This window comes from Mauremys mutica, chromosome 4, assembly GCF_020497125.1.
Source record: "Mauremys mutica isolate MM-2020 ecotype Southern chromosome 4, ASM2049712v1, whole genome shotgun sequence".
In the NCBI taxonomy this organism is placed as follows: Eukaryota; Metazoa; Chordata; order Testudines; family Geoemydidae; genus Mauremys; species Mauremys mutica.
This window is the reverse complement of record NC_059075.1, coordinates 3,686,014-3,705,607: the sequence shown is the minus strand read 5'-3', so window position 1 is coordinate 3,705,607 and position 19,594 is coordinate 3,686,014. Positions and strand designations below refer to the sequence as shown.

Genomic DNA, 19,594 nt, shown 5'->3' with positions numbered 1-19,594 from the left:
AGTAAAAGCTCCCAGTCCTCAAAACTGTATGTTGGAGAAAATGGCAATTCTCTGTCACGACTGAATGCACAAACACTAGGAGCTAGATCCACAAAGGCATCTAGGAACCTAACTAGCACTTTAGGTCCAAAATCCCAAAGTCCAAAATGTAGCTCCTCAGAACATGTGATCAGCTGCTGCCTAGCCCTGTAGGTCAGTGGTGGGCAACCTGCTGCCCGTCGGGGTAATCCGCTGGTGGGCCGCGAGGCCATTTGTTTACATTGACCGTCCACAGCTCCCAGTGGCTGTGGTTTGCCATTCCTGGCCAATGGGGGCTGTGGGAAGCGGCGTGGGCCACAGGGACATGCTGGCTGCTGCTTCCCGCAGCTCCCCGCAGCTCCCATTGGCTGGGAACGGCGAACCATGGCCACTGAGAACTGCGGGTGGCCAGGTCAGGCATTCAGCTGCCTGAGGCTCGGAGTGATGCACAGACTAGGAAAAGGTGGCAGATAAACACCTAACTAGCCTCCAGGGCCCTGTCTGATAAGCTCCCTTACTGAATCAGACCCTTCTAGGCAAGCTGACAACAGGAGAAGGCCTCCTTCAAAACTCTTAGCCCCGTGATCATGATTCTCACCTGGATGTAGGAGGGTTTTGAGCTGGGATCTGCCAGCTCTGACATTTGCTCTTAACTGTTGAGCTATGAGCTATTCTGATGTGGGGCTCCTTCAGTCCCTCCTGTTGACGCTGTTGCACTATGGTTTAAATAATGAGTTATGGGGCCAGAGAGAGAACGCATTAGTGATGGAGTAGTCTGGTGGTTAGAGCACTCACCTGGGAAGGTCCAGTCTCCCAGTCTAATGATGTTTTTCTAATATAAAGTAGAGTTCTTCATGAAAAAAGGACAGCAAGTTTTTTACCAGATCAACGCTTCATCTTTTGCACGTGTCTGACCAACTGAAAAATTCACTGTGAGGCCATTTTGCTGCATTGGCCAAAGTTCTCAAACCTGGGTGCCTAAGGTCAGGCCCATCAGTACTAGTGGTCTGGGGCACTCACCTGAGAGGTGGTAATCTCAGTTCAAATCCTGCTCCCTGTTGTAAAGGAAGTGGGAGAAATTTGAACCAGAGGTCTCCCACCACCCAGGTAAGTACCCTAACCACTGGGATAAAAGTTGAGGGAGCTCCTCTTACTATAAAAATAAAGTGCCTAATGCCATCAGAGTATTTGAAGCCCAAGGAAGTGCCTCCTTGTAGCCTGGACTTAAGCCCTGCTAAATCCTGCTAGGGCTAAATCCACACTGCCCAGTGTGAACTATGGTGGTGTGAACAGTAGTCTGCACCAAAGTGCTAAGCTGTAACTCCCCTATATTGATGCTATGGGTGTGAACTAAAAGGATCCTAGCTCATGTTAACACAGTTCTCTTCAAATAGCACTTGATAGTGCCCTGACATTATGTGGTGCTGAGCGCTCACCTCTTACATTGACTTTGTTGGGATTTCTGCATCTTTGGCGGTTCTCGGACTCAGACCACTTGGTGATTAGTACCTAATATCTCCCCTTGTGTTGGCATCTCCCATGTCCTGGCTTGGGCAAGGAGCCATCTAGCCTGCTGATTTCTGTGAATCCCATTCTCAGCTGCTGCTTCCTCCACTCATCACATAGGAGCCTGAGTGCAAAAGTCACCCTTTGTGAATCCATGATTTTCTAAGTACCTACCCAGTTAGGCGTGGCGATGCTCCAGGTCGCGATGCCTAGGTTTCTTTGTGAATCTACCCCTATGTGCCTAACTTCCTCCAAACCCAAGCTCAGCTGCTGCCTCACCTCATAGGTACTAAATTCCCAGGCACCTAAGTACCCACCGGTGGGCATGTGCAAAATCAACTGCTTCCTGGTACCTAGGTCACGCCAAAGCCCTGGTGGGCTTCACAAAGTAGGTGTTCCCCCATCTGTCTCGCCTGGAGGACCCCATCTGGTGGATGGTCTCTGAGGCCACCTACTGAATAGGGCCCTACACCACACACAAATGCATTAGGGGGAGGGATAGCTCAGTGGTTTGAGCATTGGCCTGCTAAACCCAGGGTTGCGAGTTCAGTCCTTGAGGAGGCCACTTAGGGATCTGGGGCAAAAATTGGTCCTGCTAGTGAAGGCAGGGGGCTGGACTCGATGACCTTTCAAGGTCCCTTCCAGTTCTAGGAGATAGGTATATCTCCAATTATTACCTTTAATAGTGAACTAGTATCTTCATTATAGTTGATGCAACAATGGACAAAGTTGTGTAAACTTTTTCCCCTGTCATTTAAATCAGGCTCGAACTGTGTTTACCACTCCAACCTCTGGAAGACCCACCACATTTGCCTTTGATCAAGGTGAGCTTTGTTATCCTTGCTGCTTTTCCTCATTTCAGGCCTAATCCTTTGAGATACTGAGTGGAAGGTGATTGCTATCTTCAAGCTAGGAGTGCAATAGTCTGCTCCCTAAAAGCTGTTCTGTTGGAGCAAAATCAGCAGCAATTCACTTCCTGCTTGCACTTGCTGTATCTAAGTGCTTTTCTACTCCAGTCAACCTTTTCCCCCAATGCTTTCTTTGTTGCAGGTGCAGTGAATGACTCTGTTATAGGGAAGCTGTTCATAGGTGAAGCAGCAGAGCCATCTGATGAAGAAGAGCAAGAAGATTCCTATTTTTCTACTTAAACTATTTACAACTATGGACTTGGTTTACACTTACTGCAACTTTTACTGAATTAAAGGGCAAAATATTCCAAGAGACTTCAGCCAGCCCTTTCAGCATGTGCTCCCATACTTGGTTATCACACACTGAAATTTGGCCTGTAGTGTTTTAAGGTGTCCAATTATGTTCGAGTCTTGTTTCATTCATACCTATTGATGTGGTTAGTAATACTTGATCTTCTGTGTAAATTGAAAGTGTCTGTCCCAGTTCAGGGTGTACCTCTCACTTCACTTCCTCTTGTGGGGAGAATTTATAAAATACCAATTAGTATCAAGTTTTTTTCATTTTAAGGTAAAAATAATGTTTTAGAAATGGTAGTGTAATAAACCTACAATAGGGTTTGTAATGAAATGGCCTTTTTATTTCCTATATTGAAAACAGCTGTATTTTTATTAAATAACTCTTCTCAATGCTTTTCAAACATCAACTGTTTCATAATCATGTCATTGTTATAGTAAATGATGTAAAGGTGTAAATATAAAATCAGTTAATTACCAGCTGCTTAATGTTGCAAACCCATACCCTTCAGATAGTATGTAGGAATTTTTTATAAAGCCTTTTTAAATTGTGGGGAGGAGGGAGTGGGGATCTCTGGCCATGTAGGATCTGTATATGAGGCTTCTTGAAGAAAAGACAAATCCCACTTTTCAACACCTAGGGCCTGACACCAGGTGCATCTCTCTGCCTAGTTGCTATATGCTCAGAACTGCTTAGAAGCATGGAGGGAGACTTTCACCCTAGTGAGCCTTAATGTGTCCCTAACTGCTACAAGCTGAGTGTAGCTGTTACTTGTCTGTAATAGTGCAGGGTGAATTGGGGGAAGGTTGGGCATGCCTCCCTGCTTAGCAGCTGCCCCCCTCCCCCCAAGTAAGCTATAGGCCTTGTCCTGACTACCTCCTGGTGGTGTAACCTTGCTATCACCTCCATGGGATCTGCTATTTCCATAGGTGGAGTTTGGGGGCATGTTCTGACCCTTGATTAATCCCCCTAGCTTTGTATAAAGCTAGACTCTGTTTATATGTGCTGGGGATGAGTTATACATACTGAAGAGTTTAGCTGGATTCACATGGTGTTGGGTAAGGCACTACTCCCGTGCTTGTTTGAGAAGGGTTATTGGGTGTAGAAATCTTCTCAAATCCTTTACAGCTCTGGCCTGCTCACACCCGAGGAGAAGGCATCAGCCAGTTCTGTTCTGCCTCCTGAGGTGGAGGTAGACCGTGCCAGTCTCCCTGGTAAAGAGCAGGGATTAAAGCCCCACACGTTCATACAACTGCTGACAGATCTCAGACTGCAAGTCTGTTCTACACTACACTCTGATAGGCTGAGGGATGCTTCTGCATACCCTAGTGAAGGGCAAACTAAAGGCAATTCAACTTGTTTTAATCTCAGCAATATGAGGCTCAGATGTCTAGTTTTGGTTGTGGTATGTTGGCTGAGGAAAGTGGGTGAGAGTAGCTAGTTGTGTCTCTATCCTGGGGTGTGGAATCAACCAATTTCACCATTAGTGAGATCTTGCCTAGAGCTGCATTTGTGCCCACACCAGCAGCAGACCTTTTTACAAAGCTGTTACGTAGGACAGAACTTAAATCACAGTTTGGAAAAAAATATTTCACTTTAGGTAATTGATGGAGCAAGTTCATTAGGAATTCACAGAATATGAATAGAAATGGTAGAGTTAAAACAAACATCTTAAACTTAAAATTTTGTGAAGTACTTAAATTAGCATAACTCAAAACTTTACTTTACTCACTTCCTGGATTATTGCCTGATTAACTAGAGAGCATGCTGATGAAGATGGTGAGGCATAGGGGTGAAAGATACCAATAGGAATAGAAAAGTCAGGCACGCGCTGGGACAGGGAGAGATTTTAGTTAACAATGGAACAAATTGAGGAGGTAGCTGTGGCTGCTGCAGGAATCAGGTTGCTGTAAGGAAGCCTGTCCATTGCTTTGGTAATTAGAGGCTCTCTTTGGGTTGAGACACTTCTTGTGTCTTGCTTACAACACTCCTACTAATAAATCCCAGAATGATGTTTGCTTGTCTGCAACAGCATGATGCAGATCACATTTAGCTTGTGATCTACTATGACCTCCAGATCCCTTTCCACAGTACTCCCTCCTAGGCAGTCATTTCCCATTTTGTATGTGTGCAACTGATTGTTCATTCTTAAGTGCAGTACTTGGCATTTGTCCTTATTGAATTTCATCCTATTTACTTCAGACCATTTCAAATTTTAATCCTACCCTCCAAAGCACTTGCAACCCCTCCCAGCTTGATATGGTCTGCAAACTTGAAGTGTACTCTCCATGCCATTATCTAAATCACTGCAGAAGATATTGAACAGAAACAAACCCAGAACTGATCTGGGTGGGACCCCACTCAATTATGCCCTTCCAGCTTGACTTTGAACCACTGTTAAATATGCTCTGGGCACCCAAATATGGGTTTAGGGCTCACCACCATCTTTCCTCTTGATTTAGCACACTCTCCTCCCCCCCCCTTTGCATTCTGTATTGTAACTTACGTCAATATATTTAAGGTAATAATTGGAGATATACCAATCTCCTAGAACTGGAAGGGACCTCAAAAGGTCATTGAGTTCAGCCCCCTGCCTTCACTAGCAGGACCAATTTTTGCCCCAGATCCCTAAGTAGCCTCCTCAAGGATTGAACTCACAACCCTGGGTTTAGCAGGCCAATGCTCAAACCACTGAGCTATCCCTCCCTTTTGGGAAAAAAAAAACATCCAAAAATATTTAAATAAATGGTATTCTGTTCTGTTTAACAGAGTGATTAATCATGATTGATTAATGAATCACTTGACAGACCTACTAGCAATACCATCCTTACTTCTGTGCTGCTGGTGGTGGCACAGCCCTCAGAGCTGGGCTCCCATCCAGCAGCTGCTGCTGCTCTCTGGCCACCCAGCTCTGAAGGCAGCAAAAGTAAGGTTGGCAATACCGTCCCCCTTCCAATCACCTTGTGCCTCCCCTCCCCTGCAAACCCTGTGGGTCAGGACCCCTACGGTTACACCACCATGAAATTTCAGATTTAAATATCAAATCATTATATTTACAAATCCTATGATCGTGAAATTGACCAAATTGGAGCATGAATTTGGTAGACCCCTAACAATAAGCTATGCCACTTCAAAAGAACCTACCAGGAAACTTTACTGTAATGGGGTCGAGCCATTTTCTAAAATTTAAACATGAATCAGTGTAAGGTAAGTAAACATCAGATCTAGGATATGAGAACTAGATTCAAACCACAGTGCTTATGGAGACCTCCCCTGTTAATCACACTTCACTATAACTTGTTCTGCAGCCTAGCAGGGCGTGGGATGAACAAATGGGGTGTAGAAAGGCCAACCGAGTCTTCAATACTATCTGTTAGAAATAATCACTTATGAGCAAGAATTTCTACTTTTGTTGCTTAACTTAAAATCCATACACATCTTTCTGAAAGCTAACTATGGTTGCTGTGGAAAAGAAACAGGAAGGCTTTCACTGAGATATAATTAGTAGTATCTTTCTTAGGAAGACGGGTAAAGATAAAGATTTCTAATATTAAGCAAGGGAAGACATCTACTAATAGATTCCCCCCCCCAATTTCCACAAGGTGGCAGCAACATACTGAGCATAGTTCCCTGGTCTTAGGGCTAATGTTTTCCAAAATGATTTTTCATTTCTGGGATTGCAAGTCAGAGTGGGTGGAGCATGCAGGGTCACATTCCCTCCCACCCTCCTCCAGATTTTTGCCCAGAGACACCTGACCGACAGAGCTTCCCCTGGGTGGGTAGGGCACTTGGCAGCAGGATGCTGAGCTCTCTCACTATGCTGCGGAGTGAATGGTGCTTGCACCTGCTCTCAGCAGCGCCCACAGCACCTCACCCCTCTGCCCTGCCTGTACTCCTGTGCCCTTCCCCTGCACACAGCTGGCTCTAGGACAGAGGCCTGTGCCCAGCATCTGTCCCCCGCCTCTCCAGCATAGCTGCCTCTAGCATTTTTTTGTATGAACATAATACATATCCAAAAATATTCTGTTTTCGTTGCCAGAAAACACTGGCCCTGCTGGTGTGTAGCATTACATCGAATGGTCCTAGATACACATTGCCAAAGAACAAAATGACAAATGGATCAGCACCGGCATACTGACACTTTTTACATCATGTTTCTGCATTTGAATAATGTTTCAAGAGCGGAAAGCCATTGGATACCACAGTTTTTACTCCTGACGTGAGAACTCAGTTTGAAGGTGTACTAGATGTGGAAGGATCAGTTTGGTGTGGAGCTTAATATTTTTCCATAACCCAGCAAAGACCCCAGCTTTAGTCTACCTGTGGAATCCCACCATCCAGCTGTGGTGCCAGACCATTCTATGTGGACAAATACCTAGAATTCATGACCAGCATGTTAATCCGACATGCGTTGGGCAAGAGGAACCACAGGTACCACTCAGCTGACAACCTTGCTTCACTATTAACCAGTTCAGCTATAACAATGCTGTAACCCTGATGTACTAATAAGCTATTTATATTATTAGCAAGAGACAGGGAGAATTCAGGTGGTTCTGGAAATCGTTTTGGCATCTTTACACAACGATCAGCTGGCCCACGTGATGGACATCTGCCAGGGAAAGTTTTAATGACATGATCCCTGCCCATACTTGGCATACATACTTACAGTAACACCTTTCAAGTAACATCTAGCTATACAAAAGGATAAAGAAATACCTTTGTCACCATCTCATTCCTGTAGTGAAGGGGCCCATGTAATGTGATGCCCCTCGCAAAACACAAGAAGTTTTACTGCCCAAGTTAAAGAAGCCTTCTTCCGTAAGTCAAAGGCAGAAGTAGACTCATACATTCCTGTGTATGGACCAGCCACTAGTGGAGGACAGAGCCACATAGGTTACCATGCAAGACAGATCTTCTCTTCCAAAAATTATTGTAAGAGGGATGGCCAGAGTGGGCCTGGTCCAGCAAATGCTTCCCCCAAGTACCAACACCGTAGATATTTACTGTCTCATTCTGTCACAGCAGCACAACTCAACATCCCCTCTCCCCCATAAAGAAATATACTTTTTGTGCAAGGATTTATTTACATATTTTACAGTGAATCATATGTAACAATAATAAAGTGCACTGTTTAAAAATAAATTGCCTCAAGTTCCAGAGTCCAGACTTGTGTCTCTCTCAGTGTGTTGCTGTTATGTGTTACTCTTCCCTTTGGTGTGAAGTTTTTCAGGCAGCATTTGCAAGTCAAAGCCAGAATGGATATAGCGGTAGAACTCCTCAGCCTTCTGCTGACTCACTTGGGCACCGGTGGCTATGTCCTTTGGGGAGCTGTAAAAGACATTACACAAAAGAGGATATTTCAGATGCTGCTCTGAGTTCCAGCACACACTAGGGGAAATGCCAAGTGGGACAAATGAAACAGGTGCTTGTTCAATCTGCTACATGTATCTGGTAGGGGTAAGTAAGGGACCAGAGATGCCAGGGAACTTTTCATAGTATTCTCTCACTGGGACTTGAGGGAACTCCCCCATATCAGATGAGGCCAGCCCAAAGCAGAGAACAACTTGGGACACAATGAGGTGAGAGCAAAGGCCAGGCTGAGGAAGGGGGCTTATGTCACATTTCAGAGGTAGACTGATTGGTTAGAAAGGGAGGGAAGATTAGCAGGGAGCCTACAGAGAAGTGCTGGGGGGAGACACCTGGCAGCAGGGAAGGAAGGAAAGCACATGTTAGGGCAGGGGGTTCTCAACAAATTTTTTGGTAGCCTCAAAGTACGGCCACCAACACTTATTGGTGGCTGCTCTGACAATTTTTTCCTAAAATACTTAACTTTAGGAAAAACAAATAAATATGCATAGATACACCCCCAAATCAGTGTAATTTATTTATGTAAGGGTTTGTTTTTTTTTTAAAACTCAATCAAAATAATGTACAATTCTTTACTGGACCTAAACAGAATAGAATAAAAAATAAGGTGCTTTGCATGTTCTTGTCTTTTATTGTTGTTTTTTTGCTTTTTTGTTTCCTTTTTTGTTTCAGACTTGCTAGTTAGTAAGTGAGAAGTGATATTTGTATGTCTGTTAATAGCATTTTTCACAGAAGCAGTTTGCTAGCTAGCTGAGAGGCAGTGAAAAATTATATTAATTTACAAATATCACTTTTCACAGGAAATTTACTCAGACCTGGCATGCTGGGGGACAAATTAAGCCCTGGATGGGGAGGTGGGTAGAGAGGCAGTGGGAGCCTGGGGCCAGCGCCCGAAGCCCAGGTCTGGGCTGAAGCCCTGTGGCCAGGGACCAGAGTCTGCTCCCATCCCAGGGCTGAAGCCGGAAGCCTGAGCCCCAGGAAGGTGGGGAACTCACACCAACTGCCTGCTCCTCCAGCACTTCTGGCTCCAGAGGGGGGCAGGGCCCAAGCTCTGCTGGCGGCCTAGGAGAAGAGTCACCGTTCTCCCCCGCCCCATCACTGCCCAGGAGGCTGTGGCTGCAAGAAAAGCCCCGGTATATTTGAGAAACGCTGTGTTAGAGTAACTTTATTATGAGCAGTGCTGTGGCAGAGATTGCTACCCCAAGCCACTCTAGATGATCCCTGCCCTGGCAAGAGATCCTGTGTGAGAGGGTCAAGGAAGTGGCATGAAAAGCAAGGGCACAGAGGGAGGTGAAAGGATCACCTGCCAACTTCACTTTCCCCTGTAAAATGAATCCTGAGGTATTTGCAATGCAATCTACCCTGCCATTACCTGTTAACCATCTTCTTCACAGAATCAAAGCCATGGCACATGTTCAGTGCAGCTAAGTAGCTGATGTTGGGAATACTCAGATAGAACCGGAGAGCTGCTGCTTTGGCCCCTTTCACTTCTGTTGGCACACAAATAGCAACATTCTTTCTCTGTTCTACCAGAGCCAGATCTTTCAGCAAATGGGCAGATTCCTCTTGGCAAGAGCTGAAAAGGATTCGGATTCCAGCCCGGATTAAAGCTGAGAGCAGGGCATCATAGTACTTGGTCCTTTGGAATAATCTTGAAGTCTCTCCTGCATATTTAAAATAGAAGAGTTGAGAATCAGAGTTTTCAGAGAGATTGAATTCTTTTTAAATCTGGGATTGTTAAAAAGGAGGACTTGTGGCACCTTAGGGACTAACACATTTATTTCAGCATAAGCTTTCGTGGGCTACAGCCCACTTCTTCGGATGCATAGAATGGAACACACAGACAGGAGATGTTTATACATACAGAGAAGATGAAAAGGTGGAAGAATGCATACCAACTGGAAGAGTCCAATCAACTGAGATGAGCTGTCATCAGCAGAAAAAAAACCTTTGAAGTGATAATTGAGATGACCCATAGAAGGTGTGAGGAGAACTTAACATAGGGAAATAGATTCAATTAGTGTAATGACCCAACCATTCCCCGTCTCTGTTTAAACTTAAGTTAATAGTATCTAATTTGCATATTAATTCGAGTTCAGCAGTCTCTCTTTGGAGTCTGTTTTTGCAACAAAAAAACTTGAATCTATTTCCCTATGTTAAGTTCTCCTCACACCTTCTATGGGTCATCTCAATTATTATTTTTTTTCTGCTGCTGATGACAGCTCATCTCAATTGATTGGACTCTTCCAGTTGGTATGCATACTTCCACCTTTTCATCTTCTCTATATGTATAAACATCTCCTGTCTGTGTGTTCCATTCTAGGCATCCGAAGAAGTGAGCTGTAGCCCACAAAAGCTTATGCTGAAATAAATGTGTTAGTCTCTAAGGTGCCACAAGTCCTCCTGTTCTTTTTGCGGATACAGACTAACACGGCTGCTACTCAAACTTAAAAAGGAATATACATCAATAATCATGATCAGAACTTTGTAGGCTACTTTACAAACAATAAGACTGTTTTAGAGAACTCACTATATAAGACGATGAGATGAGGGAAATCTACTCACATAAAGAGATTATTGGGGAGAAGGCTGGTTTCTTGGAAGAGGGAAAGAGAAAATGTGGCAGAAAGGAAGTAGGAAGCTGTGCCAAATACAAGGGCTAGATGACAAAATGCTAGGCTGAAAATGCAAAACAGATGACGAGCAGGTAACATGAGAGACTGGGAGGAGACCAGGGGCAAGCAGTGGAGGAGAAGAAAAAGCCAAAGATGGAGAGATTATATAGGGCCATGAAGGTAGAGACTAGGTGCTTTACCACGAAGTGGTAAGAGATGAGTAGCCAGTGAAGAAACTTGAGCAAATAAGTAACATGGATGAGTAATGGGGAAGGAAAAGGAGGAGAGCAGCAGCATTTTGGAAACAGTGGAATGAGGGAAAGTGGACAGGATGCTACAGGAATGAACAATGTGTGCAACAGCATCAGCAGTGGGATAGTGAGGCAGCTTTAAATAAGTCAAGCCACTTATATTTGTGACTATATAGAATTTAAGCACTTCACCCTCGGCGTCTATGTTCAAAGCTTGCATCAATCCCATAGTCCTCTGCCAGTTTGTTACATGGGGCAGGGATCAGGAGCACTGGGGGTTACAGATTTAAGCATTTATACTTCACATAAAACAAAGCTACATTTACAAAAATGTTTGGTTTCAATAATTCAATACCTACAACTGCTGGACAGAGTCTCCTACTTCTCTCACTGATTTCAAAGCAAGGCCATTGTCTACATAATCTGTTAGATACTAAATGTCTATTGGCAGCAACATGGCAATTTTGATGGAACAAGTTGTCTTCTTAATGCTAAGTAAGCTTTAGTTAAAAAAAATATACAGTATACTGTTTTGAAGGAACATTGGTGTTTACCTTTATAGCGCTACTTAAAAAATATTTTCAGCTAAACAAGTAAGAGAAGGTAAATTGCCTTCATCTCACTGGGCATAGCTGGCTTTTGGCTGTTTCAGGGACTAGCATTGCTAGGAATAAATAAAATAGGGATCACTGTTTGATTTTGCAAATAACTTTACATCCATTTATAAAACCTTTCAATATACAGCAAATTATATTGCTCAGCTTGTAGAGATAGGTTTCTGGCTTACATAAGTTCTAAAACAAATGTTCTTAAATCTCCACTGATTCCAGTAGTATATAAAGCCAATGCAGTAATTATTAATTTTGCCAGTCACAGCAGCAGCGTGAATACTAGCTAACCTGCTTTAATCCTGTCCTTTTCCACAATCACACATATCCTCTCGAACATGCTCTGCAAATGCTGAATCCGTTGTGTAACTTTGTTCCTGTTCATACTGTTCAGCAGTTCTGACTGAGTTCTCCTTTCCACTGCCATTCGATTGCTCACAATGTAATCACAGCCACCGAGAGAGCAAACCTGCACCTTTACTCCATGAACTGCTTTTAGGGAGGAAATTATTTCCGATCCAGAGGAGATCTCACGACTGTCGACCAGAATACAAAGGGAGGCTTTTCTCTCCAGAAGACCAGTTGAAATAGGTGTTGCAGCAGCAGAATTTCCCTTGGAAGCAGAGCACCATGTATCTGAAGTGTTTGCACAGTGGTTTTTTGAAGAACCTTCCACCTGCAAACATAAAAAGCACATACTACACCACGTTTGTAATAGCAATATGGAGCACAAGGATGGCACTCCCTAAGAATATGGATTTAAATATAAAAACTTAGCCACATCAAGTTTTGTTTCACGATCATTCTGGCTTTCTCTCAGAAATCATTCAGTTGCATCTTTTAATGAGAAATTCACTTTTATCTCATTTGTAACTTTTCTGTAGTGGAGAGACTTAAGCTTCAAGGTCAACATTTTCAAATCTGTCTGTCTAAAGCTAGGCTCCCAAATCTGTATTAGGTACCAGATGAGTGGCCTGAACTTTAAAAGTAATCAGCACTCACCAATACCAGTGGCATCATCGGTGCTGCAGGTACTCAAGCACCTTTGACAGCCAGGCCGCTTTTATTTGGATGCCTACATAAGAATTTAGGAGTCAAATTTTAGGGTTTGATTTTGGACCAAATGTACAAACCTATTACAGGAATTATAAAGGTAGGAATTATAACAGAACCCTGATTAGACCCCAAACTATCTGAAGCTCCCCATGATCAGAAATGTGATCATGTCCCTCAATGACTTAACTGAAAATTCTGTCAGTTCCCAACATCTTGACATTGACCATCAAATGCAGACTGTATGCAGCAAAGCTCCACTTAGTGAGTGATAAGGGGATATGGCCACTTAGTACTACATTGCACTGCTCCTTCAACGTTCTCTCGAATGGCACCAGATTCACAGCCATTCTTATTACCTGTATGTACAGCAGCACAAGTAGCTAATCGACGGGGTCGGGGCCCCAGTTTGCAAGGCACTCTATAAATACACGTGAAGTGAAGTGGCAGTCTTATGCCTTTGAAATAATACGTACCTTGAGTTTTGCCTGAAAATCCACATCCCCTCTCTCAGAATCATCGCTGGCAATAGCCAGCGAAGGCAGCCTGCCTCTGCCCCTATTTTCTGTCTGAAAGTCTAGCACTTCAGACACTGAAGTCTTCAGGTTAATTAGTCTCTGATCCTTGTTCTCCTTGGGCTGAAGAATAGGGTTCTTTCCAGCAGGAGTGTTATGCTGTCCAGGAGAGTCTGAGAGCAATGACTTGGGTAAGTGAGCATGGCTGTAGTCTGTCCTGGGAGAAGCTGTTTTTACCGGCCTCTGATTACTGACATTTGTTTCATCCCCACTAGAATCATCAAGAACAATAATTCGGGACCTTTTCTTTGTCAATGGAACTGCACAATTTTGTTCTGTCTTGGCCTGGTTTAGTTTTACTCTGCGGCGAGTGCAGTATTGTTTCCTTCCACTAGCAGAGCGCTCATCCATTACAAGGTCAAAATTGACACACGCTTCCTCTTCTTCACTAGAGTCACTTTTCCTGAGACTTTCGTCTTCCACCTCCTCAACACAGAAACTATCTGCTAAGTAGGCCTCATCTTGCTCAGGAATCTGGAAGGAATTAGAACATGATCACTTTGGCCTTGCACTATACGTAAGTGGTTTGCTCATTTATCCCTGTTTTATACAAACTGCTGAATGCAAAACAGGTACCTAATATTTGAGCTATTTCCAGTAGCCAACCCTGCAGCCCCCACAGGTGTGTGATTCCCCAGGGAGTAAGTGGGAAACGTGCCAGTACTGCAGGCTCAGGCCCATCATTTGTCGCTAGAAAATATTTATAGTGAATAGGACTGTAACATAGCAGGAAAAATTCAATGAGATTTACTGGCTAATAGTTCTTAGACTGCATTTTAAACAGGCAATCCTAATTTCAGTTTTCAGTATGTGTTGTAGCTAAATATTTCAGATGATAAAAAAATAAATATTTGTAATTTAATTCATTCTAGAACCTTAAACTTATACCCAAAAGACAAAATTCTACAATTTTTTACATGAAACAATGCTGATGACTCACAACCCACATTCTACTATGTATACAATGCAAATTCCACAACATCTGCAAAATTGCTTCCATTAGGCTTATACAACAGATTTTACAATAATGAGATAGGCATTTTGCTAGACGTGTTTTCAAAACAAGCTATTTACTCCGCACAACACATCTCAATGCACAAAGATTTGGGAAATGCAAAATTAAATTCCAGAATGCGGGCAAGTTCGGAACATAAGCTTCACAGTTTACATTACTCCACAACTTTTGCAGATTCAGAAAAAAGTAGCTTCTGCACAGATTGTGCAGTCTGTGTGTGTGTTGTGTGCGTTGTGGAATTTATCTGCATGCAAGTATAGGAGACAAGCTGAATTACCATGCTAGTTTGATTTTTCATTTATGAATAGGAAAAAGTTAAGTTTCCACCTATAAAATCAGCTTGGTCATCTAATATAGCTGCTCAGTTACAGCAGTGATGAGGGCAATGTAAGGTACTATATTGACTCTGAAGAGGCCACCGGCAATAATTAATGCAATTGTCCATTTTGCATTGTTCAATAAATGAAAGACGACTATATAGTGGAAACCAAACCATTTAACTTCAGATGAGGTAATGACCTTTCTCTGACAGAAAGGAGAGTAGTATAAACGTATAGACGCATGCACATCTATCAATGTTGCATTTTGGTCTCTTTTGTAATGAATAATAAAACCATAAACTGGGATTTTGCTAGAACTCACTATTTAGGACCAATGGGTTGCAAACAAACCTTAATGAAAGATTAAATAGAAACACAGTCTTAAATGTTACATTTCATGAGGAAAGCAGAGTCACTTCACTTCATACCTGTGAGAAAACTGCAATACTATTGAATCCTTTGTGCACCATTTTATACCTGTTGCCAAGAGCTGGGCTACGCACAGATTTTAGATAAACTCCTTCCATCTCAGAATCTGAATAAAAATTATGAAAACAGAGAAACACAACATTTTATTAAGGGTTTAATTACACAATGGTTTTCCACCAACAAAATAAACATTTCCATAAAGGTATTGCCCAAAGTAACATTCCATACCAAAACAAACTCTTCACATTTTTCCTGACTTGATAAAGACTCAAGATTCTCCCACAAAATCCCCACATGCTCTTGGCAAAATAGGGGACTGGAACTAGGAGTCACACAATTAAATGAATAGGCAGCAGGTTTAAAATAAACAAAAGGAAGTACTTCCTCACACAACACAGTCAACCTGTGGAACTCGTTGCCAGGGGATGTTGTGAAGGCCAAAACTATAAAAGGATCCAAAAAAGAAGTAGATACGTTCATGAAGGACAGATCCATCAATGGTTATTAGCCAGAATGGTCAGGGATACAACCCTATGCTCCGGGTGTCCCTAGTCCCTAGTCTGTGTTTGCCAGAAGCTAGGAGTGGATGACTGGGAATGGATCACTCAGTGATTGCCTGTTCTGTTTATTCCCTCTGAAGAACCTGGCATTTGCCATTGTGGGAAGACAGGCTACTGGGCTAGATGGACCATTGGTCCGACCCCGTATGGCGCGTTCTTTTGTCCCATAAGATTTCTCCAATAGGCAGACCTCATAAAGCTCATTATAGCTCCCAATAGAGAGAAGGCTGACATCATGCATCTGTAATATCCCAACCATCCACTTCTCCACTCTGCAAGTCTCTGTGAAAATGGATCTAACCATCATCTCTTCATAGTGACAAGTTTCAGAGCGGTAGCCGTGTTAGTCTGTATCAGCAAAAACAACAAGCAGTCCTTGTGGCACCTTAGAGACTAACAAATTTATTTCTCTTCTCTTCATGGGTCACTCTGAAAACAGGGATGGCATTATCGAAATCCAATATAAACAGGGAACAACTGAGACCTGAGCTGCAGGAGAAAACTCCTCAGTAACCGCCTTTAAGAATCTATCAAACCAAAGTGAAGATGAATCCACTCTCCTACATCCCTCCCTCAAAGATTAAATTAGCTTTCCAGACTCAGAGCACCTAATTATTTAACCTGAACATGACACCCTCCATTAGCATCAATTTCTTCCCACCTCCCTACATGAAATGTTTGTTTCCAAAGCTGGTGATTTCCAACATTTTGCTGGCCGATATTCCGCAAATCTCACACTTACTTCCTCCCTCATCCCCTTATATAGGACCATTCAGAACTGGGGAGCAGAAAGTGGGGAATGAAACAGATGCAAGTCTGGCATAGTGTATTAAAATGCATCCTTATTGCTAAAAGAATAATTCAGAATAGAAAGCAGAATAGATTTTACAGGCCATCTGCTAGATCTATTCCTTGGGGGAACAAAACTCAGACAGTAATCTATTGGAGTAATCACTCACTTCATTGCGATTACAAGGTCAGCTTCCAGTCTACTTCACTGGGCAGCACAGCATGGGGAGGAGGTGATCAGCTCTCTCTGGAGAAAGAAGTGGTTCAGGACTATTTAGAAAAGCTGGACGAGCACAAGTCCATGGGGCCGGATGTGCTGCATCCGAGGGTGCTAAAGGAGGTGGCGGATGTGATTGCAGAGCCATTGGCCATTATCTTTGAAAATTCATGGCAATCAGGGGAGGTCCCGGATGACTGGAAAAAGGCTAATGTAGTGCTCATCTTTAAAAAAGGGAAGGAGGAGGATCCGGGGAACTACAGGCCAGTCAGCCTCACCTCAGTCAATGGAAAAATCATGGAGAAGGTCCTCAAAGAATTAATTCTGAAGCACTTCGAGGAGAGGAAAGTGATCACCAACAGTCAGCATGGATTCACCAAGGACAAGTAATGCCTGACTAACCTAATTGCCTTCTATGATGAGATGACTGGTTCTGTGGATGAGAGGAAAGCAGTGGATGTGTTATTCCTTGACTTTAGCAAAGCTTTTCATACGGTCTCCCACAGTATTCTTGCCAGCACGTTAAAGAAGTAGGGCTGGATGAATGGACTATAAAGTGGATAGAAATCTGGCTAGATCGTCGGGCTCAACAGGTAGTGATCAATGCTCCATGTCTAGTTGGCATCCAGTATTAAGCGGAGTGCCCCAATGGTCAGTCCTGGGGCCGGTTTTGTTCAATATCTTCATTAATGATCTGGAGGATGATGTGGATTGCACCCTCAGCAAGTTTGCAGACGACATTAAACTGGGAGCAGTGGTTGATACGCTGGGAGGTAGGGATAGGACCTAGACAAATTAGAGGATTGGGCCAAAAGAAATCTGATGAGGTTCAACAAGGACAAGTGCAGAGTTCTGCACTTAGGACAGAAAAATCCCATGCACTGCTACAGACTAGGGACCAAGCGGCTAGGCAGCAGTTCTGCAGAAAAGGATCTAGGGGTTACGGTGGATGAGATGCTGGATATGAGTCAACAATGCGCCCTTGTTGCCAAGAAGACTAACGGCATTTTGGGCTGTGTAGGTAGGGGCATTGCCAGCAGATCGAGGGGCATGATCATTCCCTTCTATTTGGCATTGGTGAGGCCTCATCTGGAGTACTGTGTCTAGTTTTGGGCCCCACACTAGAAGAAGGATGTGGAAAAATTGGAAAGAGTCCAGCGGAGGGCAACAAAAATAATGAGGGGGCTGGAGCACATGACTTATAAGGAGAGGCTGAGGGAACTGGGATTATTTAGTCTGCAGAAGAGAAGAATGAGGGGGGATTTGATAGCTGCTTTCAACTACCTGAAAGGGGGTTCCAAAGAGGATGGATCTAGACTGTTCTCAGTGGTACCAGATGACAGAACAAGGAGTAAGAGTCTCAAGATGCAGTGGAGGACATTTAGGTTGGATATTAGGAAAAACTTTTTCACTATGAGGGTGATGAAGCACTGGAATGCGTTACCTAGGGAGGTGGTGGAATTTCCTTCCTTAGAGGTTTTTAAAGTCAGGTTTGACAAAGCCCTGGCGAGGATGATTTAGTTGGGGATTGGTCCTGCTTTGAGCAGGGGGTTGGACTAGATGACCTCCTGAGGTCCCTTCCAACCTGGATATTCTATGATTCTATGATTACTAATTCCTTGGTCCTGCCTCATCCCCCACACAGCCAACCATTTGCACAAAAGTACTAAACAATGAATCATTCCAGCAGAAAAACTTTGCTGCCTCAACTTTATCAGTAAATTCACACCATTTTATCATAAAAAGCACTTGGTCATAATCCTCACTTTATATAAAAAGCATTATCCTGGGAGACCTGAAAGATCCAGACAGCCTCAAACTAGAATGGAAAACTGAGGGTTCTCTACATTCATAATGGGGGGAAAAATCATGTAAGGAAAGACAACCTGGTTATAATCGGTCACATCCTGAAGAGCTTCTTCAACCTTGCACGACACTGTCACACCTCAGAAGCCCTCAGTGAGGAATAAAGTGCATTGTAAATCAATGTGGACGTGAACACGAGACACGGACACCATAGCAGGGTTAATGCAGTGGCTATTGCTTTATTTAAAACTATTATCCAACTGGAGTGACCCCTCCAAACTACTTCCAATGCACCTCACCTGGCACAGATAGCCCTGGTGGATTATAAAACTTGAGGGTGGGTGTGAAAGCTGTGCCCCCTTCTGCAGCCTCAAACCTACCCAGACTGGAAGGCAAAGTGCCAACTTGCTCCCTTCCTTCATGTCATAGGTAGGAGAGATGAGAGGAAGGGACCCCATATACCATGTCACAAAAAGGTGCACCCTCTCCCCATGCAGGGCTGTGCCCAGGGCCAATGCCCAGTAGCTGCATGGGTTACAGGGACCTCACATCGACCCTTTCTACCCCTCCACCCGCACTGGAACCTGCCCAAGTTGTGACAACTGTCATTTGAACCCCTCAAAACCAGACCTCCAGGATATAGGAGAGAAGGTGAAAACCCACATAGTAGTTGGTCAGTTTTGCCATATGGGAAAAATCCCTTCCAGACCGCAAAGCTGGTGATCTGCCTACCTCCCAGAATCACAAGAGATCCAGCAACTAGATTAAAGGTGAGGCTGAAACAAGGAGCCCACGAGGGCTACCCCCCACCTAAGCAGAAAACTGTATCAATCCTCCACACTCCACCACTAACAGGAGCCAATCACCCAGCTCCAGCAGCAGGGCAGGTCCCAGTGCCTGGGGTCAGATACAGTATGCGATTCCAAGCTTTCCGGAGCCCACATGCCTTGCAGCGTAAGGAAGGAAGGTGGAGGAGTGGGGGAGAGAGAAGAGAAGCAGCTTCCCCCATATGATGAAAGCAAATGGGGGAGAGAGAAAGGAAGGAAGAGGGGGCACGTAGTGTATTGCCTCACCTAAAATTCCTCGTCCACACACACCTCTCACTTGCACTAGAAAATCTTCCCCTTTTCCTCTCCAACACACCCTTCTTCCCATCCTTCTCCTTTCTTTCTCAGATCTCACATGCAACAATTGGACATTGTCTATCTCCCCCTTTTTACACATATTGCTTTCACCGCATGGAAATATCTGGCCTTTTATGC

At 43.8% G+C, this 19,594-nt stretch overlaps 2 protein-coding genes across 4 annotated transcripts in view; one reads left to right on the top strand and one right to left on the bottom strand.

Moving 5' to 3' along the window:
- The window catches only part of MIS18BP1 (MIS18 binding protein 1), a 36,500-nt gene extending 33,368 nt beyond the window's left edge, over positions 1–3,132 (top strand). For both annotated transcript variants that reach the window (XM_045012373.1, XM_045012372.1), the window contains exons 15-16: positions 2,288–2,348; positions 2,575–3,132. In XM_045012373.1, coding sequence (XP_044868308.1) covers positions 2,288–2,348; positions 2,575–2,672 — 159 coding nt within the window. In that variant the 3' untranslated portion in view covers positions 2,673–3,132. The remainder of the gene's footprint in view (positions 1–2,287; positions 2,349–2,574) is intronic.
- A 4,364-nt stretch (positions 3,133–7,496) lies between these two features.
- The window catches only part of FANCM (FA complementation group M), a 152,731-nt gene continuing 140,633 nt past the window's right edge, over positions 7,497–19,594 (bottom strand). For both annotated transcript variants that reach the window (XM_045015213.1, XM_045015212.1), the window contains exons 19-23: positions 14,960–15,066; positions 13,098–13,670; positions 11,860–12,244; positions 9,467–9,758; positions 7,497–8,055 (exon numbers count right to left, since the gene is read on the bottom strand). In XM_045015213.1, coding sequence (XP_044871148.1) covers positions 7,920–8,055; positions 9,467–9,758; positions 11,860–12,244; positions 13,098–13,670; positions 14,960–15,066 — 1,493 coding nt within the window. In that variant the 3' untranslated portion in view covers positions 7,497–7,919. The remainder of the gene's footprint in view (positions 8,056–9,466; positions 9,759–11,859; positions 12,245–13,097; positions 13,671–14,959; positions 15,067–19,594) is intronic.